The sequence below is a fragment of the Oncorhynchus kisutch genome, linkage group LG14 (genome assembly GCF_002021735.2).
Source record: "Oncorhynchus kisutch isolate 150728-3 linkage group LG14, Okis_V2, whole genome shotgun sequence".
Lineage (NCBI taxonomy): Eukaryota > Metazoa > Chordata > Actinopteri > Salmoniformes > Salmonidae > Oncorhynchus > Oncorhynchus kisutch.
The window spans coordinates 53,776,852-53,803,567 of NC_034187.2; the positions used below are offsets into that span (position 1 = coordinate 53,776,852).

General features: G+C 44.6%; 1 protein-coding gene across 2 annotated transcripts; it reads left to right on the forward strand.

The window, feature by feature from the left end:
- On the forward strand, positions 1-25,783 carry LOC109903686 (dyslexia-associated protein KIAA0319-like protein). 2 transcript variants are annotated; one of them, XM_020500547.2, is made up of 23 exons: positions 26-107; positions 530-1,206; positions 4,810-4,983; positions 5,662-5,793; positions 10,412-10,761; positions 14,783-15,014; positions 15,284-15,382; positions 15,639-15,736; positions 15,920-16,007; positions 16,301-16,393; positions 16,836-16,968; positions 19,274-19,502; positions 19,703-19,826; positions 20,113-20,245; positions 20,603-20,751; positions 21,146-21,297; positions 21,760-21,898; positions 22,167-22,326; positions 22,663-22,805; positions 23,152-23,274; positions 23,487-23,577; positions 23,716-23,804; positions 23,896-25,783. In XM_020500547.2, exons 4-23 carry the CDS (start codon positions 5,682-5,684, stop codon positions 24,090-24,092), a joined length of 2,934 nt encoding a protein of 977 aa, XP_020356136.1. In that variant the 5' UTR covers positions 26-107; positions 530-1,206; positions 4,810-4,983; positions 5,662-5,681; the 3' UTR covers positions 24,093-25,783. The 2 variants fall into 2 exon arrangements, with proteins under 2 accessions (XP_020356135.1, XP_020356136.1); XM_020500546.2 differs by lacking the exon at positions 530-1,206 and having other exon boundaries at positions 1-107.
- Positions 25,784-26,716: the final 933 nt, after the last annotated feature.

A 26,716-nucleotide genomic window follows, 5' to 3' on the forward strand; every position in this document is an offset into this window, starting at 1 on the left:
TGTTGTGACTGTGGTGTAAGGAAGCGCTGACCCAAACAGTGAACAGCGAGCAACGACGACGTATCCTAGCTCAAACACAGAAAGCGAAACATTTAATACGACGACTGGTGAGTGTATAATTTTCGGCTGTCATACATAAACTGCATGCATTCGATCAGTGAGTGGGCTAATGATACCAGGTTCCAAAGCCACACCAGTATAAACAGCTGGTGCCTGGACGGGGTGGTCATTCCAGGATTATACCGAGATATATGACATTTTACACCTGTCATGTTGAATATCAATAACATATGTATTTAAGCATGATTATAATGGAAGAATGGCATAAATCATTATCGGTGTTTCCACTGCGCAATCTTGCCTACTGATGTCGACTGTGAGGACGGTTTTTAGAGATGATTTGCTTGCTTAGCCAATGGCTATGTTCAGCTTGTTTAAAAAAACAAACTTGGCTACCTTTTCTTATGGGTCATACTTCTAGGCTACTCATGCATTTTCATGATTATTATCATTTGTTTTTCGTTTGCAGGGTTTCAAATGGAAATGTCGATTAAATATCTGAATGTGTCTTCATTTGTAACGAGGCAGTGCCAAAGACATGGGGGGCATTCAGTAATCCGAGAAAGTGCTCCTTTGAACTGTCTGTCGACAGCAGCCAACAGAGGATTTACTGGTGTGTTTTTGATTAGCCTTGCTGAGAGAAGGGGAGGTGGAAGAAAAATCCGGGGAAACCTTTATCGGATCTGAAGTTTACCATCGCAGAGATCCTTGTCTGCGTTTTTTCTCATTGGAACTTGCTTCTAAAAAACGGTGACGGTGGTGGCAGCCCAGTGACCGAGTCACATGGCAGAGCGAGCGCAGTTGTGCGGGCACCACGTCACGACTGGTCTCAAGCCACTGCGCTGCCAAAATGCAAATTGCGGTTATAATTTAGAATAACTGACAGCCAAGTGTTTTTATTTATTTTTACTTTCACCTGTTTGTCTTATATGAAAGGAACTTAAATTAACTGGAAACACAGCCAATTGGGCTTCTAAACGCCGTAAACAACTTCTAAAAGCCAGGCTTTTGTGACATCCGTCATTGCAGTCGGCTTCTTTATCAGGATAACGTTACAGCAGTTGATAAGACTGAGGCGGATGGAAGTGTGGCATGATCTGCGTGCTGGAATGCGGATCCGACTAGGAATTGACCTCTATCATGCAGGTTTGTTAGTCATGCTTAGTAAGTGGACGCTTAATATTAAATGACTTAATAGCTCAGCAGTTGCGCATACTCTCACTTAGATAATTAGTCAGAAACTGCTGTGAATGTGAGAGAGCCTATGCCCAATGCCATGGCAATGCACTCTACTCCAACCCGAACTAAATGTTCTCATGCTGATCTGTTTAGTTTTTTTCCCCCTGGACCTCCTGCAAGAACTTTCTGAGGAATTGTGAAGTAAAAAATAGTAGTCTACTGCTATTCTCCTTGGGGTAGATTTTCAGCATGTGGCAAGCATTCCGCCTTCTGTAATTTGAGTATTATAGATAGAATTCGACACCGCTTTGAGTTGCTGGAATGAATCCATTCTCATAAGGCAAACGTTTTCAGTCCCACCAGGCAAACCTGTGGGACCAACTGTTGCTGCCATGTTATTCTGACACACTTGTTATGTCTCAAGCTAAGCTTTGTACTTACTAGGAGAAGGCCACAATAAGTGCTGGAAATCACTTCCAATGCAAAAGATGGGTATGAAAATGCGGTGTTATTTTGGTCAGAAAAGTCAGCGCCGTCTTAAATCTGCCGCTGAACGTTTTGAGGATGCTCGTACTTTTGTGTCCACTACCGGTAAGTCGCTGTCTATCTTAACTTATCTGAAATGCAATTTCCTGTCGGCTCAATTGAAATTCTGTGGACTCCAGAAAGACTTCCTACTGTAGTTGGGCAATTCCACGTTAATGGAATTTCGCTGAGACTAAGATTTTTCACTTAAAATTTATGCCAAATCAAAACTATTGATTTTGAAGTTTTAACAAACCTTACAACTCTATGCACAAGGACAACTTATCAATTTACACTGAACATTTTACAAAAACACATTCTAGAAGAACTGTGCAGATGCAAAGTTTGGTAACTGAATTTCAATAAAATCTTCCTCTGTTTTTTATGTGGCTACTACAATGGAATTTCATCATGGGTCCCAGATCTGGGCTACACAGAAATGCATAATTATGGGTGTGAATATCATTCTCTTCGTGGTGATGTATCCTGAATAGGTATACATTTGAAATATCCTCCTTTGCATATTTGAGTATTATTCTATCACTGGCTATTATTTGAATGATCAAGTTTGGACATTCAAAGTACAGCTCGGTAGAATATAGAGCAGGGGTCTTAAACCTTTTTTCCCAGGCAACCCAGGGACCCCCATCATACGTTAGAAAAATATATATCTATTTTTAATGATAATGGCAATGAGAAGTAATCAACAATTAAAAATAATCCTTTTTGGTAGATAATTTTTCATTATTTTGACCTCTCCACATTAGGATTGGAAGAGACCCTATTAGCTAGAAGGTTACTCCAAACACATTTTCACATTCAAGAACAGCTGTTTTGGTTAGCCATGTGTTGTCAAAAATTAATGTTTAAGTCATGGACACATCGGCAGCCAGTAGAACTTGCCACGCTGGGTGCTTTTTCAAAACCTGTGTCAGATACTCCAGTGAGTGTAATTTCCTCAACATTAGGAGTTGAGAAATCAAGTTGACATCATTGTAGATAAGATTTTCCTCTTCTACTGTAGGTATGTTGTGATATCAAACAAATCAGGCATGTCATTTTTCTATTAGGAGTAAACGATTATTTACTTAACCAACAGTAGCATATTTCTGTCCTGCTAATGCTGTTTTTTATGGTCTCCGCTCAAGTTAACTGCAGCTAATCTGAGCGTATGGTCACTAGAGATGGCTTGAGCTGACAAATGAGTTAGACTGCATTACATAGGCAAGATGTGGTGGGTGTAACCGAGATAGAGATAGCCAGGAGGAGTTTAGAACAATTCCTCATTGCCTCTAAATAATCCTTGCACCTGGGAAACTAAGCCAGGGAGGGGTTAAGACAATACCCACGTGCAGGTAACGACAGGATGAACCCAGAGTGGCTTATCATGCTCCTTGGTTTGCACGACAGGGGTTGAACCAACCATGACTGAGCATTGTTAGTGTCAGCTAAAGATAGTACTCTGCATTTGTGTAAAGGTTAGGTTACTCGGTCCAACACTCAAGGGTGGGGGGGGGGGGGGGGGGGGTCGACCAGCCTCATTATTGCAATAATGAATCAAAATTAAATAAAGATGATTGTTTGAAGAAATGACAATCTCTCTCAGTACTGAATTAACAACGACAACGTCATTAAATATCTGTTTATTCTGTTGCTGGTGATATTCATAAAAACATTGCAAAAAATATATTTTTGTGGACCCACTGCAGTACCTCTGCGAAACCCCTAGGGTGCCATGGACCCCCAGTTGAATACCCCTGCAGTAGAGTACAGTTTTTGGTAATGGAATTTCAAGGCACAGAGAAATGTTTTTTAAATATATGTTTTGATAGTGGTCTTCAACATTAATGTGTTTCGATGTATTTCTAATACCTTTTTTAAAGCGGCAATCAGCAGTTGAAACAATAACAAAGCATTTTCCACGCCCCTGCTTCTGTAAAAAGTTGAGGGGTGGGGCTGGTCAACTGTAACCACTCTCAAATGCATAGACAGAGGTATGGGTGCAGAGGTAAGGACTGACCATCCATGTTATCAAAATTATAGTTTTAACCTTGTTTTGAGTCAGTGTTTGCTTACATTTACTTTGTTTACAAACAGCTCGTACCCCTGCACATTGATCTGGTACTCCCTGTATATAGCTTCATTCTTGTGTATTTTATTCCTCTTGTGTTAGATAATAATGTTAAGTCTGCGTCGTTGGGAAGGGCTCGTAAGCTCATAAGCTAGCATTTCACGGTAAAGTCTACACCTGTTTTATTCACTGGCATGTGACAAACATATTTAATTTGTAAAAAAAAACGTGTTGTCACACGTGGTCTGCCACAGCGAGGACGATCAGCTGTCCGTCCTGTCTCCCTGTAGTGCTGTCTTAGGCGTCTCACAGTACGGACATTGCAATTTATTGCCCTGGCCACATCTGCAGTCCTCATGCCTCCTTGCAGCATGCCCAAGGCACATTCACGCAGATGAGCTGTGAGCCTGGGCATCTTTCTTTTGGAGTTTTTCAGAGTCAGCAGAAAGGCCTCTTTTTAGTGTCCTAAGTTTTCATAACTGTGACCTTAATTGCCTACCGTCTGTAAGCTGTTAGTGTCTTAACGACCGTTCCACAGGTGCATGTTCATTTATTTTTTGGTTCATTTAACGAGCATGGGAGACTGTGTTAAAACCCTTTACAATGAAGCTCTGTGAAGTTATTTGGATTTTTACAAATGATCTTTGAAAGACAGGGTCCTGAAAAGGCACGTTTCTCTTTTGTTTTCAGCTTGAGTACTAATAACCATTATAAAATGCAGTCCACCTCACCATTTACAATAAACAGTGTTTGGAAGAAGAGTGCATGAAAGTGAAAGCTTATGCCAGTGGGTGAATAGTTGAAATATAGAAATAACAGACAACACCTGTCACTCAAATATTTAACAATGCTCATTATTCTCTTAAACAGAATTTCTGTTAAACCAAAGCCTGTTACAAGTGCTTAATAGAACAGCCGCTCGTTACTACATTCTAGAACATCTCAGGTGAAACCCTCCCCCCTTCCTCCGCCAGGTTGCTCTCTAGTCTGCCAGGGGCCAGGGGGAGTGTCATGTTGAAGCTGCTCTTCCACAAAGTGCTGGTGTTGACCTGTCTTCACCATTCACCTCACTGTACCTCCCTTCCAACGTAAGCTAACTCCAGCTGCTCTCAGTCGCCACCCTCTTCCACCACTAGGCCCGGAGAAAGGTAAATCTACTGTACTATAAAAATGTCTGTGAGCTTAACGCACCCAATTGTATTTGATCACCTGCTGTACTGTCTGACTCATTTAATGTCCGGAAATTATACAATGTGTACAATAGTCTTAGCTAGGATTGACATTAAGGGTTGTCGTATTGCTTGGGATAAGTGAACTGAGCAGTCACAAGTTGAGCCTGCTCTAAGGTTGCCACTTTGAGCAGGTGGGGAAAAAATACATGTGAAAACCACCAACCAAGAATTCCAGTAGCTTAAACTCATCTTTCTGGTTCCTCCCCATTGTTTAAGTAAAAGACAGACAATTTATGCCAGCGGCGCCTCCTCTGACATTCTGTTAACTGAAAACAACCAAAAATAAAGAATTTCAGTACTGATCTTTCTGATTCCTCCGCCATGTTTAGGTGAAAGGCAAGCAATGTATTGCACTTCTGCGTGTAAATAGCCAATTTACATTTTCGTGCATATTATCGTAATCTTCGGGGCAGCCCAAAAATACTTCTGACTTAAACATCAATCTCTTCATAGCGCCGCCTTTGTGCTGGTGTTGAATTACACCAAGGTAGTGTGATGTTATTTACTATTGTGTCACTGTTGAGCGGGATTTCAGTCTGGATTTCCAGGCTAGTAATGTGACACAATCCCGACAACTGTTTCTGTTCTGTCCAGGTCTTTGGTCCTCGTGGAAAATGTCCTATGCATATCAGAACCTGTTCAGCTGGAGTCGACCTCGATTGACACGACCGCGGCATCTCCTCTTCCTTTTACTGGGCTTCTTGTGCTACTTAGTTCCTCCCACAGGTAAAATGCACCGATACATTTCTCTGGAAATATTCACGGTTCATGGTTGTCCAAGATGTAAGAATGCATGAGATCTATTCCTTGATTTGATTGTTTTGTTGTACTCACCATACACTTGATTGAATCTAAGACATTAAAACATGAATACCATTGTCTTAACAATAGATGCTTGCCTTTATTACTTTGGGTGTGCCTTACACCTTGGCATATCTTTACTTTGTGTGTGTCTTTCCTTTCTGTGTTTATTGGGTTGTTAGTAATTGTTTATACTGTCTGTTGGTTCTGAGGCGTGTATGCATATTTCAGTGGTGGCTCACTCCGAATGGCTGTTTTTACAGCGTGGAAGCCACAAGGCATGGTGAGTTACAATGTAGGCCGGACAATCGGTCCTCTGTGAGTCCGTGTCTCTCGGGTAGGAGGGGAATGACTAAACAGAGGCGAAAGGCTCCGTTCTCTAAAAGAAAGCAAAGGGGCCCAATCGCTGCAAGCAGTGTTACACAGAGTTTAGGTTACACCCACATCCCATAATATTCAGCTCCCGAGCTATGGCAACAATAGCCATGGGAATAGCTGCGCTGTCAGGGAGTGTCTGAGTCTGTGATGGTTGGTGTCTTGTCTAGAGACACACTCAGCCTGTCTTTTTGTTTATGTTCTTGAAGCCCTTTGACCTTTTGACCTTTGATAATAAGACCTAAATACTGTCTTGTCAGGGAAAGGCCTCGTTTCCCTTTACCGCTGTGACTTGATTGAGTAGTTGCGCTTCATGCATGTCTGGAGCGTTACTGTATGTTAAGATATTGCATTTGCGAGGTACACATGGCTATAGAGAGATGACATAATGCTAAAGCTTGTTACAAGGAAGGGTAATTCATGTCAATGACACAACATCTATGCCCTAAATCAGTGGGGCGGCAAAACCAGTGTCGGCTGCTTTTCTCATCTGCCTAGCACATTAATGTCTGATTGCTCTCAGACTGCACACACCTGGCTTCCCAGAGCTAAGAAAGAAGGATCTAAAATCTAAACATTCAGGGCCCTAATCAATGTTCCCTCTCATTTCTTTTGGCACTGAGCAAATTTCATGTCTGCTGAGCGCAAACTTTAACACTGAAAATGCTGTGCAACTTCCAGCATGCGTTTACTGTGAACACCTGAGGCTGTACCCACTTTAAGTTACAGTTTTAACATTGGCCAAGTAGGTTACTGTGGCTATTTGATCATAAAAGAGACCTACCGGTGTGGTCTGCCATCAAAAACAATGAAGAAAATGCATCCCGTAATATTTTAACATGGAAATAGCTTTCATTCAAGTCTACAGTAGCAGCCAGCAACTAATATATTGTGTTCAGTGTAGGCCTACATTCCATGAGATTTTTGAAAATAACGTCCAGTGTTTGACATTAACCTGTTTATCCACTTGTCCTTCAAACAAGGTGGTGACTGAAAATGTTGACGTGTTTGATGCAAGGAACCACTTTACAAAATACAATGTATTATTATTCCCATACCGTTATTATAGAGAATCATACAAATTATGCTTTGGCTACTTTGCTTATTTAAGCCTGTCTCAAAATACAACACTGCCCCTTTAAGACAAACAAATGCTCTTTACCTGACTCGCTTTTCAAAGATGTCTAGAAATGTACATGTTTTGTGCCCTTGTAGGAAGCAATCACTCCCCTTTTTAATTTAAATTTTTATTTATTTTAATTTTATTTAACCTTTTATTTAACCAGGCAAGTCAGTTAAGAACAAATTCTTATTTTCAATGACTGCCTAGGAACAGTGGGTTAACTGCCTGTTCAGGGGCAGAACGACAGATTTGTACCGTGTCAGCTCGGGGGTTTGAACTTGCAACCTTCCGGTTACTAGTCCAACGCTCTAACCACTAGGCTACCCTGCCGCCCTATTTCTGATCTGATTACAGATAATCTAACTGGGCAAAACTCAACTAGCAAAGGATATGAACAAAATGTGCACACGTGGCTACATGCAGCTCTCGCTTTGATCTCAAAACAAGTGCATCTACTCACGATCGCTCATGCTGTAAACACAGTCCAGGTGAAAGTAAATGGCAGAGATCCATATATGGCAATGGTCTATTTGCATATAGGCCTACTGCAGCTCTGATTGTTTATGCCTCACCTCTCTGTGTACAGTACGGACTGAGTAGTGCGTGTCAATGAAATAGACTCCAACTCAGATGCGTTATGCCCACAAAATATCTTGCGTAGTTGGTTTTGCTTCGGTATGTTGCATTGAAAGTGACTAATATTCCGTTGATTTGATCACATTTTCCACAGTAAAGGAAATCGTTGAGTGGTAACAGGGAAAACTCTAGAACAGTGGTCATCAACCTTTTCTGAGTCAAAATCACTGAGTTAACATGCAAGCCGAGATCTACTGTTTAGATTTTTTTCGTGACTTACAAAACCTAAGCCTATGCAACATTAACCAATTAAAAACAGTACTGTAGCAATGAGTTTTGTGAAGTAAGCTATAGGCCAAATACAGTATTTCTGCATATTGGCTTTGCTTGAATTGCCCTGCCAATGCATTGTTGGCCATTTTTGTTTAATTGTATTTCAAAATTTGAGGTAGGCTATATGATCACACCGGTAATAGATTCGCTGTTGTATTACTTGTGAGGCACAGCTGAGTGGGCACACATTTTAAATCATTTGCTTTTTATTTGTATTTTACTGAGCTGATGGTGCCTGCATCTGAGAGTCAGTCTCAGTGGAGGGAGAGGGCAGCAGACTGAGGGTCAGTCTCAGCGGAGGGAGAGAGCAGCAGACTGAGGGTCAGTCTCAGCGGAGGGAGAGAGCAGCAGACTGAGGGTCAGTCTCAGCGGAGGGAGAGAGCAGCAGACCGAGGGTCAGTCTCAGCGGAGGGAGAGAGCAGCAGACTGAGAGTCAGTCTCAGTGGAGGGAGAGGGCAGCAGACTGAGGGTCAGTCTCAGCGGAGGGAGAGAGCAGCAGACTGAGGGTCAGTCTCAGCGGAGGGAGAGAGCAGCAGACTGAGGGTCAGTCTCAGCGGAGGGAGAGAGCAGCAGACTGAGGGTCAGTCTCAGCGGAGGGAGAGAGCAGCAGACTGAGGGTCAGTCTCAGCGGAGGGAGAGAGCAGCAGACTGAGGGTCAGTCTCAGCGGAGGGAGAGAGCAGCAGACTGAGGGTCAGTCTCAGCGGAGGGAGAGAGCAGCAGACTGAGGGTCAGTCTCAGCGGAGGGAGAGAGCAGCAGACTGAGGGTCAGTCTCAGCGGAGGGAGAGAGCAGCAGACTGAGGGTCAGTCTCAGCGGAGGGAGAGAGCAGCAGACTGAGGGTCAGTCTCAGCGGAGGGAGAGCGCAGCAGACCGAGGATCAGTCTCAGCGGAGGGAGAGAGCAGCAGACCGAGGGTCAGTCTCAGCGGAGGGAGAGAGCAGCAGACCGAGGGTCAGTCTCAGCGGAGGGAGAGAGCAGCAGACTGAGAGTCAGTCTCAGCGGAGGGAGAGGGCAGCAGACTGAGGGTCCGCCTCTCAACATCCCTCCGCTCTCCCTTTCCTCCGCTGACCAAAAGGGACACCGTCTTCCAGCTGATGGGGCGACTCGCGTCTCACCGCATTATTACTGCCTCACGCACACATTTATGTTACTATGAATAGAGGTGAAGTGAAATATTAAATCGATATTAAATAAGACCCAAGCCACTAATAAGAAAAACAACAACTCAAACATATAGATACACTTTCCTACTCATTCATTACTGCTTGTTGTGGTGCTGAGTGGAAATAGGAAGAATGATCATTTTAGGCCTTGTAAAAGTGTTGAATACAAAGTGTATTCAACACTGTCAGTGCTGAGTAAGAACTTTAAACATGAACTCACTCATAATAACAGCAGCTCTTTGCTGTATTCATTGACAGTCTAGTCTCTAGTCATGGTTTTAAACGTTTTGTAATCTCACAGTATCAACTTTGCTGTAGCTTTCTTTTGTGTCTGCTACGTTACTGCAGACATGGTCATCTGAGCCATACGATTGGCCAGCGGTAGGCCTACAGTGCACTTGATTTGCTCTCTGGGCCAGCCGGGAAGGCAGAGTTTTTACCTTCAGACACATGAAATGGTTCAAAATGGCAACAGTTCACCTACCCGGCATGCAGGGCCGGTGAATCAGGTGCACCTGCCACCAACAGCCTGTGACGAATAAAACAAAATAGGAACACAAGGCTTTATAATTGGTTTTTACAGAATGTTTGACTAGTAATGCCTTGGAGATCGACCGGTTGGTGACCACTGCTCTAGAAAGTTGAGTGAAGTTCAATCTCGTGCTTCTCTCTGTGGGCTGATATTTCTACACGGCAGTCTCGGGGCTACTGCTCGCAAGCACCCAGCTTAGAGGGAACATTGGCCCCAAGTACCCACAGAAAATACCAATCCTCGTCCCAGATGGCAAATTCACTGATCACGTCCTCTTTATATCCCATAGACCGGCGCACAATTGGCCCAGCGTCGTCCGGGTTTGGCCGGGGTAGGCCGTCACTGTAAAAAATAATTTGTTTTTAACTGACTTGCCTAGTTAAATAAAAAATAAATATACACACTCTCTATAACAACTCTTTCATCCTCTTTCCCTCTCCAGGTGTATCTGCCGAGATCTGCCGGGTGACCGGGGGAGTGTTGGGGATCCACTGGAGCAGTGTGGTCGGTTTAGGCTGGCGCCCCCTGGCCGTGGGCAGGAACAGCGCCAGCTGCTGGGAATCATGCTGCCTGGAGCCCGCCTGCAGTGCCGTGTGGAGCCTGGGGGGGCGCTGTGTCCTACTGAGCTGCTCCAACAGCGGGCTCTGTCAAGTCACGTCTCTACCCCAGCCCCACATCGAGTCCCTGGGGCTCCTGCAGCAGCTTTCAAAGGGCACCACCACAGCTCGAAGGAGAAGGCAGAGGCGAGCACCAACAGGAAAGGGAAGTGGGTCGGACCAACTTTCTAGCACTGTAAGTCAACGGAAAGTTCTAGTATTGTAGTTGAATCATAGATTCCTGTTTACCCTTCCTTCTGGGATCACTGAGACGGAGTAGATAAAAACAAAGACTAAATACCCTCCTATAAAGTTATACAGGGATGACATCTATATTTCTCTAACTGATGTGTTAATGTAAGCTATGCAATCTCTTACAGTGCATTTGGAAAGTATTCAGACCCCTTGACTTTTTCCACGTTTTGCTACGTTTCAGCCTTATTCTAAAATGGATTAAATAAATAAAAATTCCCTCATCAATCTACACACAATATCCCATAATGACAAAGAAAAAACGTTTATTTTTTATGTTTGCACATTTTATACAAATTAAAAATCACATTTACATACAGTACCAGTCAAGTTTGGACACACCAACTGATTCAAGGGTTTTTCTTAATTTTTTACTATTTTCTACATTGGAGAATAATAGTGAATTCATTAAAACTATGAAATAGCACATGGAATCATGTAGTAACCAAAAAAGTGATTGATGCCAGATGCTTTTTGAGGCAAACACACTCACACAGTTGTGGGTTGCTCATCTACTGCAGGAAGCCGTTTCCAGACTGACTGAGAAAGCAGTCTGATCCGGTTTGACACCACATAACTATGTCAGGGTTCTCAACTCTGGATTACTTCAAAAGCAAGTAACGGTCTCAATGCTGAGCGTGACCTCAAGGTTGCACTGAACAAAACTGAGCCCAGAATAGACCTGCTTGTTGAAAACTTCAACCAGTCACATACCTCTCATTAGGACTGTGTTTTTTTTCTGGTTTACATCTGTGTGATGCCTCAAACATCTTGCGCCAATCAGTTTGTTCCAGTTCAGAATGAAAATGATTTATTGTGGTTTAACAGCAACAGTTCCAACCTAGACAGATATGTTTTTTATTTAATACATTTTATTATTGTTATTATATTGATTTGTTTACCCCTTTCGCCCTAATTTTGGGAGATCTAATTGGTAGTTACAGTCTTGTCCCATTGCTGCAACTCCTGTACGGACTCGGGAGAGGCGAAGGTCGAGAGCCGTGCGTCCTCCAAAACACAACCCAACCTAGCCGAAACCCAACCTGCTTCTTGACACAATGCTTGCTTAACCCGGAAGCCAGCCGCACAAATGTGTCGGAGGAAACACCATACACCTGGCGACCGTGTCAGCGTGCATGCGCCCGGCCCGCAACAGGAGTCGATAGGGCGCGATGGGACATGGACATCCCGGCCAGGCAGACCCTCCCCTAACCCGGTGGGCCAATTGTGCGTCACCTCATGGGTTTCCCGGGCGCGGCTGGCTGCGACACAGCCCGGTATTGAACCCGGATCCTTAGTAACGTAGCTAGCACTGCGATGTAGTGCCTTAGACCGCTGCGCCACTCAGGAGGCTGTAAGAGTGTGTATAATGAGGAAAAGGAAACATGAATAGCTATTTATATGTGTATCTCATTGTTACTTGTCTATATTGCATTTGTTTTGGGGATAAGGCCAATTAAATGTACCAATATTTATGAATATTTGCATGTTTTCATAAGCTTGGGTCCCAGGAAAACACAGGATTTCTCATTTGGGTCCCAGGCGTAAAAATTTTAAGAACCCCTGTTCTAGAATGCTCTCCCATCTCCACAGAGGAACTCTGGAGCTCTGTCGGTGAACATCGGGTTCTTAGTCACCTCGCTGACCAAGGCCCTTCTCCCCCGATTGCTCAGTTTGGCTGGGCGGCCAGCTCTAGGAAGAGTCTCTTGGTGGTTCCAAACGTCTTCTATTTAAGAAGGATGGAGGCCACTGTGTTCTTGGGGTCCTTCAATGCTGCATACGTTTTTTGGGACCCTTCCCCAGATCTGTGCCTCGACACAATCCAGTCTCGGCGCTCTACAGACAATTCCTTCGACATCATGGCTTGTTTTTTGATCTGTGGGCCCTTATATAGACAGGTGTTTGCCTTTCCAAATCGTGTCCAATCAATTGAATTTATCACAGTTTGACTCCAAGTTGTAAAAACATCTGAAGGATGATCAATGGAAACAGGATTTTATATTTGAGATTCTTCAAATAGCCACCCTTTGCCATATTGGCCAAATAGCCACCCTTTGCCATCTTAGCCATTTGAACATCTTGGCCATGTTCTGTTATAATCTCCACCCGGCACAGCCAGAAGAGGACTGGCCACCCCACAGCCTGGTTCCTCTCTAGGTTTCTTCCTAGGTTTTGGCCTTTCTAGGGAGTTTTTCCTAGCCACCGTGCTTCTACACCTGCATTGCTTGCTGTTTGGGGTTTTAGGCTGGGTTTCTGTACAGCACTTTGAGATAGCAGCTGATGTACAAAGGGCTATATAAATACATTTGATTTGATTTGCCGTGATGACAGCTTTGCACACTCTTGGCATTCTCTCAACTAGCTTCACCTGGAATGCTTTTCCAAACTCCAACAGGAGTTTCCACGTACGCTGAGCACTTGCTGGCTGCTTTTCCTTCACTCTGCGGTCCGACTCATCCCAAACCATCTCAATTGTTTTGAGGTCGGGGGATTGTGGATGCCAGGTCATCTGATGCAGCACTCCATTACTCTCCTTCTTGGTAAAATAGCCCTTTCACAGCCTGGAGGTGTGTTGGGTCATTGTCCTGTTGAAAAACAACTGATAGTGGGACTACGCCCAAACCAGATGGGATGGCGTATCACTGCAGAATGCTGTGGTAGACATGCTGGTTAAGTGTGCCTTGAATTCTCAATAAATCATAGTGTCACCAGCAAAGCAACCCCACTCCATCACACCTCCTCCATGCTTCACGGTGGGAACCACACATGCGGAAATCATCCGTTCACCCACACTGCGTCTCACAAAAACAAGGAGGTTGGTACCAAAAAATCTAAAATTCGGACATTTCAACCAGTCTAATGTCCATTTGCTCATGTTTCTTGGCCCAAGCGAGTCTCTTCTTATTATTGGTGCCCTTTCGTAGTGGTTTCTTTGCAGCAATTTGACCATGAAGGCCTGATTCACACAGTCTCCTCTGAACAGTTGATGTTGATGTCTGTTACTTGAAATCTGTGAAGCATTTATTTGGGCTGCAATTTCTGAGGCTGGTAACTCTAATGACCTTATCCTCTGCAGCAGAGGTAACTCTGGGTTGCCCTTTCCTGTGGTTGTCCTCATGAGAGCCAGTTTCATCATAGCGCTTGATTGTTTTTGCAACTGCACTTGAAGAAGCGTTCAAAGTTCTTGCCATTTTCCGTATTGACTGACCTTCATGTCTTAAAGTAATGATGGACTGTCGTTTCTCTTTGCTTATTTGAGCTGTTCTTGCCATAATATGGACTTGGTCTTTTACCAAATAGGGCTTTCTTCTGTATAACACCCCTACCTTGTCACAACACAACTGATTGGCTCAAATGCATTAAGAAGGAAAGAAATTCCACAAATTAACTTTTAAACAAGGCACACCTGTTAATTGAAAAGCATTCCAGGTGACTACCTCATGAAGCTGGTTGAGAGAATACCAATAGTGTGCAAAGCTTTCATCAAAGCAAAGGGTGGCTATTTGAAGAATTTGTTTAACCCTATTTTTGATTACTACAAGATTCCATATGTGTCAATTAATAGTTTTGATGTCGTCACTATTATTCTACAATGTAGAAATAGTACAAATAAAGAAAAAACCTTGAATGAGTAGGTGTTCTAAAACGTTTGACCGGTATTGTATTTCTGTTTTAAATTTCTTAGAAACATTCAAACATTTAAAAAAAAATATATATAATTTAAAACTGTTTTCGCTTTGTCATTATGGGGTGCTGTGTGTAGATTGAGGAACATTTTCTTATTTATTCCCTTTTTTAGAGTAAAGCTGCAACGTAACAAAGTGGAACAAAGTCTAAATAGTTTCCGACTGTAGCTGCAGTGTTTACTTCACGAAGCCTGTTGAAGACGGTACAATGTAGCCAATGTTGCTAGTCATTTCTCCATTCTTATCTGAAGTTCATGAAGTACATCCATGTCTTGACAGCGGGTTTCCAAGGATGCAGAGCGTCCAGCTCCAACGGTCGACATCGCCAGCGGTGTGGCCCTCCCTCAAACATCTGATAAGAATCCCAGTCAGTTAACCAATGGGAGTGGAGAAGCTCCATCACCCTCACAGCAGAACTCCACGTCGGAGGACACCAGAGACGCACCTTCCAACAGCAGCTCTGTGCTCCCCACTACTGCTCCTACAGTCACTACGTCACCAACGCAGGCTGGTAAGGCAGTGGATGCTGAACTCTGACCTAGTGTCCCTCAAAAGCCACCCTCGACAACTGTTTGGTTAATAACGTACTAATAACAAAATGGACGTGCTGAGGCGTGTCTTCATGGAAGGAAGAAACGTGTAGCTCTAAACATCTACTCCCGTTCATAAACTGGCACCCACTGCAGATGTACGTCTACTGTTTGCACTTTGAATGAGCTTCTGTTTCAGTGTTTCCGCCTTCCGTTTCAATCCATGCAAATCCTGTGGTTTCCATGACAGTGCGGGAATTGGTGGTGTCGGCAGGCGAGAGTGTGGAGGTCACGCTGCCACGCAACGAGGTGGAACTCAATGCCTTTGTGGTGCCAGCGTCCCAGCCAGGTACGACTACTCAACCTACCTGCGTTATTACTTAGTTAAACTGTGTCATACACCTGTATTAATACACAACCCGTGTAGTCCACGTCTCACCCGAGTTCTGTATAAGCTTATCTGTTTCATTTGGCACGACCACGGCACACGAGTGAGCTAACGTAGAAAACAGACTGGCACTAAGGCGAGCTCTGTATCCATGCATGCCATTGGTCATAGCTTACATCCTCTGCTTTGATTGCTCTCTTTCTCACATCTCGAAAAGGGACCGACTATGAATTTGACTGGCTCTTGAGAACTCATCCCAAAGACTACAGTGGAGAGATGGAGGGGAAACACAGCAAGACACTCAAGCTCAGCAAGGTACAGCTCCTTGAATTAGTTCAGCCGTTACCTCTCTCATCTCTCTCTCTGTTCAAACTCTCAGGCCTCTTTAACTGAGATTGAATGTATGACTAGAACCATTCATACAGTACTGTAATACTATGAGAAACCATTATTATTGTGGTCCCTCCAATTCAACCTCTCTCTGGCTCTTGTGTTCAGCTGACGGTGGGGCTGTATGAGTTTGAGGTGACCGTGGGCAGCGACGGAGCATATGGAGAGGGTTTTGTCAACGTCACAGTCAAACCAGGTGGGGTGGTTAAGCTAACATGACTTGTATTGACTGTGTTTTGATATTCTCTTCAGTAGGAACCTGTGTAAACGGTCACATCTTAAATGGGCTTATACTGAAACGTTGACAATGATTCATACCTGGGGGCGTGTTCGTTAGAACCGAACGGAAGATAGCAGACTGAAACAGGGATGGATTACCTGGAGTTGTCCAATAAGAAATGCACATTTTCGGGTTTGGCTACTCATGCCCTAATGAACGCGGCACAACTGTACCGTTCAGCCAATTAGCTAACCTCTTCCACTTCACAGAGCCGCGGATCAACAAGCTGCCCGTCGCTGTGGTTTCCCCTAAGTTCCAGGAGATATCCTTGCCAACCAGCTCCACGGTGATCGACGGCAGCCGTGAGTTCACCCGGCTCGTTGGTCACAATCAAATAAACTGGAATTGCACCATCTGTGGATGTCAAAGGGGATTTTATGTAGCATCTTGTCTACTTCTTTGCTTACAAAAAAAGACAGATTTTGTCAAGGGTGTATTTATTTAGATTATAGCTCTACTGCCGTACATTGACATTGTAGCTAGACCATTTTAGGACAAGAACCGGTATTTACCCTAGAATGCTAGATGTTTATCTTTGGTTTGGTGCAAAGGCCCTCTGTCAACACCCTGTGCAGTTCTTCCATAAAACAATGGGGAGATAAACTTTGGTAGTCAGGGTTGAGACGGGCAAAAGTATATGCAGGGTGGCCTAGACATTTATGGACCATTTGTTTTTATCCGGTTCTTTCCCCCCTCTTCTTCCTGTCCTGTCTTCCTCCTCTCCCTGTGTTCCGGCCCCATCAGAGAGCACAGACGATGACAAGGTGGTGGCGTGGCATTGGGAGGAGGTGAAGGGCCCGCTGAGGGAGGAGAAGGTCTCGGCAGACACCCAAATCCTCACCCTCACCGGCCTGGTCCCAGGGAACTACACATTCAGGTACTGTTCCCTTGTCTTCTCAATGGGTATGTGGCGCTTCGTAGTTTCTCTACCTAGTGCCGACACTTTCATTACCGTTGTACAGCTCCCGGCGCTGTCACCTTGTCTTCTCCATGGGCATGCACGGCCTTTTCTCTACATATTTCATCAATGAAAGACGAGGGGGTGTGGTATATGGTCAATATACAGTGGCAAGATAAAGTATGTGAACCCTTTGGAATTACCTGGATTTCTGCATGAATTGGTCTTAATATTTTGATCTGATCTTCATCAATAATAGACAAACACAGGCGGCTTAAACTAATAACACACAAACAATTATACGTTTTCATGTCTTTGTTGAACACACCTTGTAAACATTCACAGTGAAGGGTGGGAAAGTATGTGAACCCTTGGATTTAATAACTGGTTGACCCTCCTTTGGCAGCAATAACCTCAACCAAATGTTTTCTGTAGTTGCGGATCAGACCCGCACAACGGTCAGGAGGAATTTTGGACCATTCCTGTTTCAGTTCAGCAATATTCTTGGAATGTCTGGTGTGAACCGCTCTCTTGAGGTCCTGCCACAGCATCTCAATCGGGTTGAGGTCAGGACTGACTGGGCCACTCCAGAAGGCATATTTTCTTCTGAAGCCATTCTGTTGTTGATTTACTTCTGTGTTTTAGGTCGTTGTCCTGTTGCATCACCCAACTTCTGTTGAGCTTCAATTGGAGGACAGAGCCTAACATTCTCCTGCAAAATGTCTTGATAAACTTGGGAATTCATTTTTCCGTCTAATAGCAAGCTGTCCAGACCCTGAGGCAGCAAAGCAGCCCCAAACCATGATCCTCCCTCCACCATAGTTTACAGTTGGGATGAGGTTTTGATGTTTGTGTGCTGTGCTTTTTTTTCTCCACACATAGTGTTGTGTTTCCTTCCAAACAACTCAACTGTAGTTTCATCTGTCTAAAGAATATTTTTCCAGTAGCGCTGTGGAACATCCAGGTGCTCTTTTGCGAACTTCAGACATGCAGCAATGTTTTATTTGGACAGCAGTGGCTTCTTCCGTGGTGCCCTCCCACCAACACCATTCTTGTTTAGTGTTTTATGTATCGTAGCCTCGTCAACAGAGATGTTAGCATGTTCCAGAGATTTCTGTAAGTCTTTAGCTGACACTCAGGATTCTTCTTAACCTCATTGAGCATTCTGCCCTGTGCTCTTGTAGTCATCTTTGCACGACGCCCACTCCTAGGGAGAGTAGAAATTTTTCCATTTATAGACCATTTGTCTTACCGGACTGACTTTTAGAGATACTTTTGTAACCATTTCCAGCTTTATGCAAGTCAACCATTCTTAATCTTAGGTCTTCTGAGAGATCTCTTTTGTTCGAGGCATGGTTCACATCAGGCAAGGCTTCTTGTGATTAGCAAACTCACACTTTGTGAGTGTTTTTTACAGGGCAAGGCAGCTCTAACCAACATCTCCAATCTCGTCTCATTGATTGGACTCCAGGTTAGCTGACTCCGGACTCCGATTAGCTTTTGGAAAAGTCATTAGCCTTGGGGTTCACATACTTTTTCCAACCTACACTGTGAATGTTTAAATGATGTATTCAATATAGACAAGAAAAATACAATTTCTGTGTTAGTTTAAGCACACTGTTTGTCTATTGTTGTGACTTTGATGAAGATCAGATCAAATTTTATGACCAATTTATGAAGAAATCCAGGTAATTCCTAAGGGTTCACACACTTTATCTTGCCACTATACCACGGCTAAGGGCTGTTCTTAGGCACGACGCGACGCAGAGCATTCAGGGCTCGAACCACCCAGTTTATAATGCTTTTTATAAACTGGGTGGTTCGAGCCCTGAATGCTGATTGGCTGACAGCCGTAGTATATCAAACCGCATACCAGGGGTATGACACAACATTTCTTGTTACTGCCCTAATCACGTTGGTAACCAGTTTATAATAGCAATAAGGCACCTCTGGGTTTGTGGTATATGGACAATATACCACAGCTAAGGGCTGTGTCTGCTTTGCGTGTAAGAACAGCCCTTTGCCGACGTATATTGGCCGTATACCACACCCCCTCGGGCCATATTGCTTAAATATACCTAGTTGTTTCTATGGGCATGCCATCTTGTATTCCCTGTCTATCTCTTTGTTCAGCTGTTTTCCTCCATACCATTTCACAAGCATTTGCCCCTCACCCCCTCTCCCCATTTCAGCCATAGGTGAAGGCTAGGTCTTAGACAAAAGCAAGGACGTTAGGAATTTGTCTATCACAAACTTACCCCCCCCCCTATTCTCTCCCCTTCAGTCTGACGGTTACGGACTCAGACGGAGCCCAGAGCTCCACCCAGGCCACGCTGTCGGTCAGCAAGGCCATGGACTACCGGCCGGTGGCCAACGCCGGGCCCAACCAGGTCATCACGCTACCGCGCAACGCTGTCACGCTGCACGGCAACCAGAGTGCGGACGACCATGAGCCGCTGGCCTACGAGTGGTCGCTCAGCCCCGAGAGCAAGGGCAAGGTGGTGGAGATGCAGGTGAGAGAGGAGCACCAGGGGTGGCCATGTCAGGAACCATGCACATGTCTTACCTAGCAATCATGGGGATTCGAGGTGTTTTGTTTTCTGAAAATAAAGCTTTTTTTGTCGTTTTAAAATGGAAATTCTTCATTTCGACACCAACAAGAAAAGGGAAATTCTTCTCTCCCATCTTGACAGTTCTTTTCTTTGACTTATAGGGCGTGCGGACTCCCACTCTGCAGCTATCTGCCATGCAGGAAGGAGACTACACCTTCCAGCTCACCGTCACAGACACAGCCGGACAGCAGGACACGGCACAGGTCACTGTTATCGTCCAGCCAGGTAAATCAGCAGCATATAGATCATGTGTATCTATGGCTAATTTCAACACCACTGCAGTGGTAATTGCTTGAATATCATGCCTGATTTACAAGAAATAAGCCACACATTGTCTCTCATTCATTGCTGTTATATAACATATCTGAATGGATGTTGGTTTAACCTTGATGAACAGAGACAAACGACTGGCACGGTGCTGTAAATGAAAATACGGTTATATACGGATATTGTCCTCGTGTCACCAAAGTCTATGTTTCCCCCGCGCCTGCTTGTGTTCCATCCTCCTCAGAGAACAATAAGCCCCCAGTAGCAGACGCCGGTCCAGAGAAGGAGCTGACCCTACCTGTGGACCGCACCACTCTGGACGGCAGCAAGAGCACGGACGACCAGAATATCTCCACCTACCACTGGAAACAGAGCAAGTCAGTATTCGCACACCTATGCACAGACGGACACAATAGACGCGCGCACACACACACAACTACATGCATGCTCACGTTTGAGCTCACACACTCACTTTCTCTCATACACACGCATACGCACACACTCCCAAATACATACACACACACCACACTTTGGCAAATGACACTCCCTGTTCTCTGTACTTGAATGACACTTAGTTCAACTACCAGAGGCACTATGGTGAGTGGAGATGACACTTTAGAGCTCTCTTCTTTTCCACCTCATGTTATATGGCGCAGTTCAGTGCTCTGTGGTGACAGTGGAGCTGCTGTTTCTCCACCTGTCTGACTCTGTGATGGTCGTCTCTCTCCTCTCAGGGGACCGGACGGAGTGAAGATCGAGAACGCCGACGGCGCCGTTGCCACGGTGACGGGGCTGCAGGTGGGCGAGTACGAGTTCAGCCTGACCGTGACGGACGAGAGGGATCTGGCGAGCACCGAAACGGTCACAGTCATCGTCCGAGAGGGTAACTGTCCTGTGTGTGTGTGTGTGTGTGTGTGTGTGTGTGTGTGTGTGTGTGTGTGTGTGTGTGTGTGTGTGGTGTGTGGGTTTGTTCTCTTTTTTTTTTTTATGTTGAATTTTTTTTTCTCGTTTCATAAGAGTAAGATTTTCCTTTTGTCTCTGATTTTTTTCTGGGTGCTGAGATGAGTTTTAGCAGATAAACAGTTATTTAATATAGAATTGCCTACAAGGAGATGTATCAGAGACTGAACTGTATGAAGCTTTCAAAAACAGGCTTGCCGAGCTGAATATCAGTACTCTTAGGTTATACTTCAAAGTATAACTCCCTCACCTATAGTTTTACCAGGTGCGTGGGAACCTGCAATGTCCTTAAATGTGTCTTGTCTGCTCTCTACCAGAGTTAGACCAGCCCCCAGTAGCCCATGTCCAGTCCAGGCCGGCCATCTCTCTGCCCCTGCGGACTGCAGCCCTGGACGGCTCCCACTCCACAGACGACAAGGGCGGAGTCGGCTACTTGTGGACCCGTGACGACAGTAGTCCAGCAGCAGGGGTGAGAGACCGAGTCCACTCCGTGGTGCTATAACGAATAACAGAAATATTTACAGAAAGTATCATGAAGTTTTAGGTGATCTGTGGCAGGCAAGCACAATGAACCTGTAGTAAGTAAACGAACAAATACAATCTCAAACATTTCCTTCATGTTGTATTAATTATCATACTCTTGCATTTCTCATGATTAACATTCTGCTTGATAATAGTTGCATACAATGAGCTACTTGGAATAAGAACGTGTTCTGCTCAGACAACAGTTTGTCTACATTAATTTTTTAAGTAATGTAGGCAATTGCATGCAGCTAGAAAATACATTCTGCAATTATCACATTATTCGATGTCTTAATCAGACTTGGAATTATGAAATGTGTCATCAGCATGAGACAAAATCTCATTGTAATTGATCAAATGCAAATAAAATGCATCTTGTCTGAAGAATTAATTGTGTTCCATCCTCCAGGATGTGCTGAACAACTCCGACCACCAGGCGGTGCTGTTTCTCACTAACCTGGTGGAGGGAAAGTACAGCTTCACTTTGACTGTGACAGACAGCAAGGGCCAGAGCAGCTCAGACAGAGGGACTGTAGAGGTCAAACCAGGTCAGTGGGCTCCTCATGGTCTACATACACACATGCCCAGTGCAAAATCAACCCCTAGACACTAGGTCTGAAAGAATCAAATGGATATGGCTATAGCTTCAGCAAGCTTTTTGGTATGATAGTGTTGTATTTCCACCATATTCCTTACACTCAATCCATTCAGATCTATGGGAAGTAGGAGCAATAATCTATTTAAGACTGGATCACACACACACACACACACACACAGCAGAAATGGCTCCTACACACTCCCTCTCTCTCCTGTCAGATGTGTGGCAGCGTGACCTGGTGGAGCTGGTGCTGGAGGTGTCTGTGTCCCAGGTGTCGCACCGCCAGAGAGACATGCTGCTCAGGCAGGTGGGCGTGCTGCTGGGCGTGCTCGACAGTGACATCATCGTACGCGAGGTCAGCGCCTTCAACGAGCACAGGTCAGCTCCTTTCCACTATATTCGGTCTCTTCAATTCAACTCACTCAACTCTATTGGCACAATAATTATTATATTGCAATGTAAGTGCAAGAACACAGGAATCCACTTTCTCTGACATGCACATCATATTTGATCATGTTTTGTTTTGGCCCATCTGACTCTGATTTAAATCAGTTGATAACACTTTGGGGTTGTAATGACAATGTAACTTAATTTTTTTTACAACACTTACATGGTATGAACCTGAGAGGCAATAGTTACAATAACTAAGTGTCATAATACGGCTGGTTGAGCGAATCTGTTCATTTCTTCCCGTCTCCATTCCTCTCATCTCAGTACTCGTCTGGTTTTCTTGGTGTCTGGGGGTCCGGGTCGCTCCCCTCTGTCCGGTCACAGTGTGGCTCTGGGGCTGCGCAACAAACTACGCAAACAGAAGAACGACTTCCTCATCTTCAAGGCGCGGCGGGTGGACACAGTCAGTGAGTATTAAGACACGAGAGAAGAGGAATACACTGAATTGAAACTTAGTTGAGTTACATAAAAAGCACTTGGAGAGTTTGTTGGAACATGAATGAAATGATTTGTTTCGTGTATCATTTTTACGTTTGTGATATTCAACGTATATGGGCACTTTAGTTTCTTTTGACTTTTCCTTATTTTCTAACTTGCAACTTCCAAGTTGAATATTTTTGTTGTATTGTTCTCCGGGCGAGAGAGACCAAACTTACTAGACAGTTAGGATAGGTTTGTTGTCTTTGACCAAGAAGATGTCAAGAAAGACACTGGGGGAAAACCTGTCTCTAACGTCTCTCTCTCCCCCTGCAGTCTGTCAGCTGAACTGCTCCAGCCACGGGGATTGTGACTCGTTCACGCGGACCTGCGTCTGCCACCCTTTCTGGATGGAGAACTTTATCAAGGCACAGCTGTGGGACCAAGAGAGCAACTGTGGTGAGCAGCGGAGTGGACACTCGTGGAGTTGAAGATGATGACATTGTATATTATTAGGATACTGCGAGGAGTCACGTGACCTCCCAACTTTACTTCAGAGTATGACACACAGTAGGGAGCGTTGTCGTGGAAATGCCTAGTGCGGAAAGTGCTGGAATTCAAGCTCTCTCATTCGGACAACCTGCGACTTCTATTGATTCTCTCTCTTTCAGAATGGAGTGTGCTCTACGTAACCATAGCATCCTTCATGATTGTGGTTGTCATCGCGACCGTTGTCTGGGGTATGGTATGTTGTTACCGCAGGTAAGAGATTTTACATGTTCCATAGTAATATGTTGCTTCTTTTACATTTTATGGCGTACTACTCTGTTTAAGTACGTACTTATTGTCCCTTCTGTAATGTGTAACAAGCAGACTGACAGGACTGTGTGTTTTGAGCAGGCGTAGGGGTAAAGTGCGCCGCAAAAGTCGCTATAAGATGCTTAATGGCGAAGAGCATGACAGCCTGGAGCTACACCCACCCCGAACTGGTAACACACACACACACACACACACAAAATCTACTCTCTGTCACTTATTATCTTTGATTAAGTTGAACACTGCAAATCCCTCCCCCACCAGGCAGAATGAAGCCAGCCCCCGCTCCCTCCTCCTCGGCTCTCATGCACTCTGACTCTGACCTGGACAGTGACGACGGGCAGGGAGGAGTCCCGTGGACGGACCGGGAACGAGGACACCTCCTCCGACCCCAAAACGGAACCCTGAAAAACGGCCAGGGTCCCACCAGGAGTAAAAAGCAAAGAGAGGAGCAGCTATAGCCACAGAGGGTGGGGGAAACCCTCACCACCCCCCCCCCCTCTCTCTCTCTCTCTCTCGCTCTTCTTCACCACACAAACCGTGCACCTCTCCACCCATAGGACACTTAAGACACATGGATCCTGGAGAATGAGAGAGTACTCTGTTGGACACGGGATCAAGCTACACACCCCCGTATTGAAACTTCCCTGCGCCCACACTGAGCCAAGATGGAGATGAGGTTTAACCTTTGAGAAGGACACTCCATTTAATGGAAAAATGGGGGAGTTGATAGGGTAACGAATGGTCAGAATGGCAAGTTGAGCGCTGTTCACCCCTGAGACATGAATGTACACCCCCCCCCCCACTTCTAGAGGGAAAAAACGGGAAACTGCTAGTCAAGATGATCCTGTTCCCTTCAGACAGGAACTTTACTTCACTCCAATGTCAACGTGAACCACATGGAAACTGAGCCCGTCTCTCTCACTCACACATACACACACACACACACACAGAATTCCTCTAAGACACACACCTCTTCCCAGGATGCTTGACGCAAAACTCAACGCTGGCCAACTCCTCTCTGACATAGGTTACAATATGATTGACAAGTGACTTGTCTAGATGAAAACAAATCTAGATATCTGTGCATGAGACAGTACGGCTGCAGTCGTATGTTTATGTATTCATGTTTGAATGGTGGTTAGGTCTGCATGAGTTAGCCATGTTGTGTGTGTCCGAATGTGTCTAAAATCAGAATATGTGTGCTTTTGGCCATTTTGCCAAAACATCTCGTTTCTGAAAAGGGTTATGTGTTCGTTTGACACTTAACCAGCATTGAGAGTCGAAACTGCTGCTGTCAGCCATGTTGGTCAGTCAGAGGATCCTGGGAAATGCTGTTTTACGAGAGCCATGCCTCATACTGTATGAACTCACTGGATGACACACTGGACTACACAACATTGACGCCCCTAACCCCTATGACTGTGTTCCTGGGAGTTGATGATGACGAAGGTGACACCAATGACACATGGGGAAGAAAGGGGCAACGCTTCCTACTCACTCACCTCAGACGACTGCTCGAGCCTGGAAGACCACTTAACATCTTGTCTGTTTTTAAGATTCCTTTTGACCGATTTATTTTATTTATTTAGATTCTGATGCACTTTGTTTTTCATGCTCACCGTGGCTCTGTCTGCATCTCCACTTCTCTCACAGGCTGCTAACTGAACAAGTGCTGATCCACACATTGATTGGGAATTTCTTCAGTTCAGCCGTAGATTCGGAGTGGGACCACATTGCCCAGCATGTATCTCCACCATTCAAATTTGGAGTTGTCACTTTGCTTGTAGGTTACTGTGAACCCTGACCCTTCAGTCTGACTTTAGCTACTGTTTTGGTTGTTGAATGTTTCTCAGAGGAAAGCCCCCATCTAATCAGAGGAACGCTCTGTGAAATGAGCTCTCGTGCTGTTTCTCCGTTGCACTAGTCGAGCACATTTTATAAAAGATTGGCAACGTTCATTCTGGGACATGGAGTCCACTGTGAAGGCAGACAGTGAAGGCAGACGGGGATCAGCAACAAAATGAAGGGATTCTGTGTTAATTTCGTTGTTCAATAACAATATTGTTTTGTGAAGGATTCCCCTCGATATGTGACCAGACCTGATGAAACTGGATTATCAGTCAATTAAAATCAAATGTTTTAATTTCTCCACCTTTTTTAAACATTTTTTTGTCAAGACTCCCAAAGTCTTAGGTTATAGCTAACCTAAAACATCTGCAAAAGTCTTATGACCTACCCTAAACATATCCTGTTTTATTCCAGCCACAACAAGTCTATAAAGTCTTTAGTGCTCTGACTCAGGAGAGACCAACTGACCCATTTGAGAAAACAACACTGTAATACAGGGTTTCCCCAAGGGGTGCAGGTTTTGGGTTTATCCCTTTGCGCTACACGGCTGATTAAAATAATCAACTGACCATCAAGCTTTGATCATTTGAATCAGCTGTGTAGTGTTAGGGCCAAAACAAAAACGTGCACCCCCTAGGGTCCTGAGGATCGAGTTTGGGAAACGTTGCTGTAATGGCATACACTACTACACAGCTATCTATTCTGTTGCCACTTACAGATTTCATTCTCTTTTATGGCTGACCATTGCGGACTGTGGTTCCCCTTTTAGTGCTCCATAACACTAATTGATGAGATGAAGCCATCTTAGATGATGGCCGCCTTTGGTCTCATTAATGTTATTCCGTCTGCTTGACTTTGATCTCTCTATAGACTAGACCGGTTGCAGTGTGTAAGTCTGTTTAATCACCTCGCCACTAAGTGTTGACTTAACGGCTTTGAATACCCAGTCAGTAATGAGATTGAGTTAAAGAGATGATCTAATACTTTTTAGCCAGTTGTTCTGAAGGTAGTGCTCACTAGCCAATAGTGGTCCCCAAAATGTACTGTCAAGTGCAGATGTGTGCACCACAACATTGCTCTCACTCTCCTACATCTTGCTAGCTGTCACTCAAATGGTGAGAGGCTGCTAGGGGTTCTGGTCCACGTTGGGGAAATGGCTTCCAGAAAAATATTTTGCTTTCAAACTAGGAATTTCTTGGCAAATTAAGGTAAAACAGTAATTCTGTTCAGAGAT

What these genes read in the sequence shown, in the direction of transcription:
- LOC109903686 (XM_020500546.2), top strand. Translation starts at nt 5,682, where the DNA reads ATGTCCTATGCATATCAGAACCTGTTCAGCTGGAGTCGACCTCGATTG. An exon ending in CCAGGGAACTACACATTCAG is followed by an intron (nt 16,969 to 19,273) that starts GTACTGTTCCCT and finishes TCTCCCCTTCAG; the next exon opens with TCTGACGGTTACGGACTCAG. An exon ending in GGACCAAGAGAGCAACTGTG is followed by an intron (nt 23,275 to 23,486) that starts GTGAGCAGCGGA and finishes TCTCTCTTTCAG; the next exon opens with AATGGAGTGTGCTCTACGTA.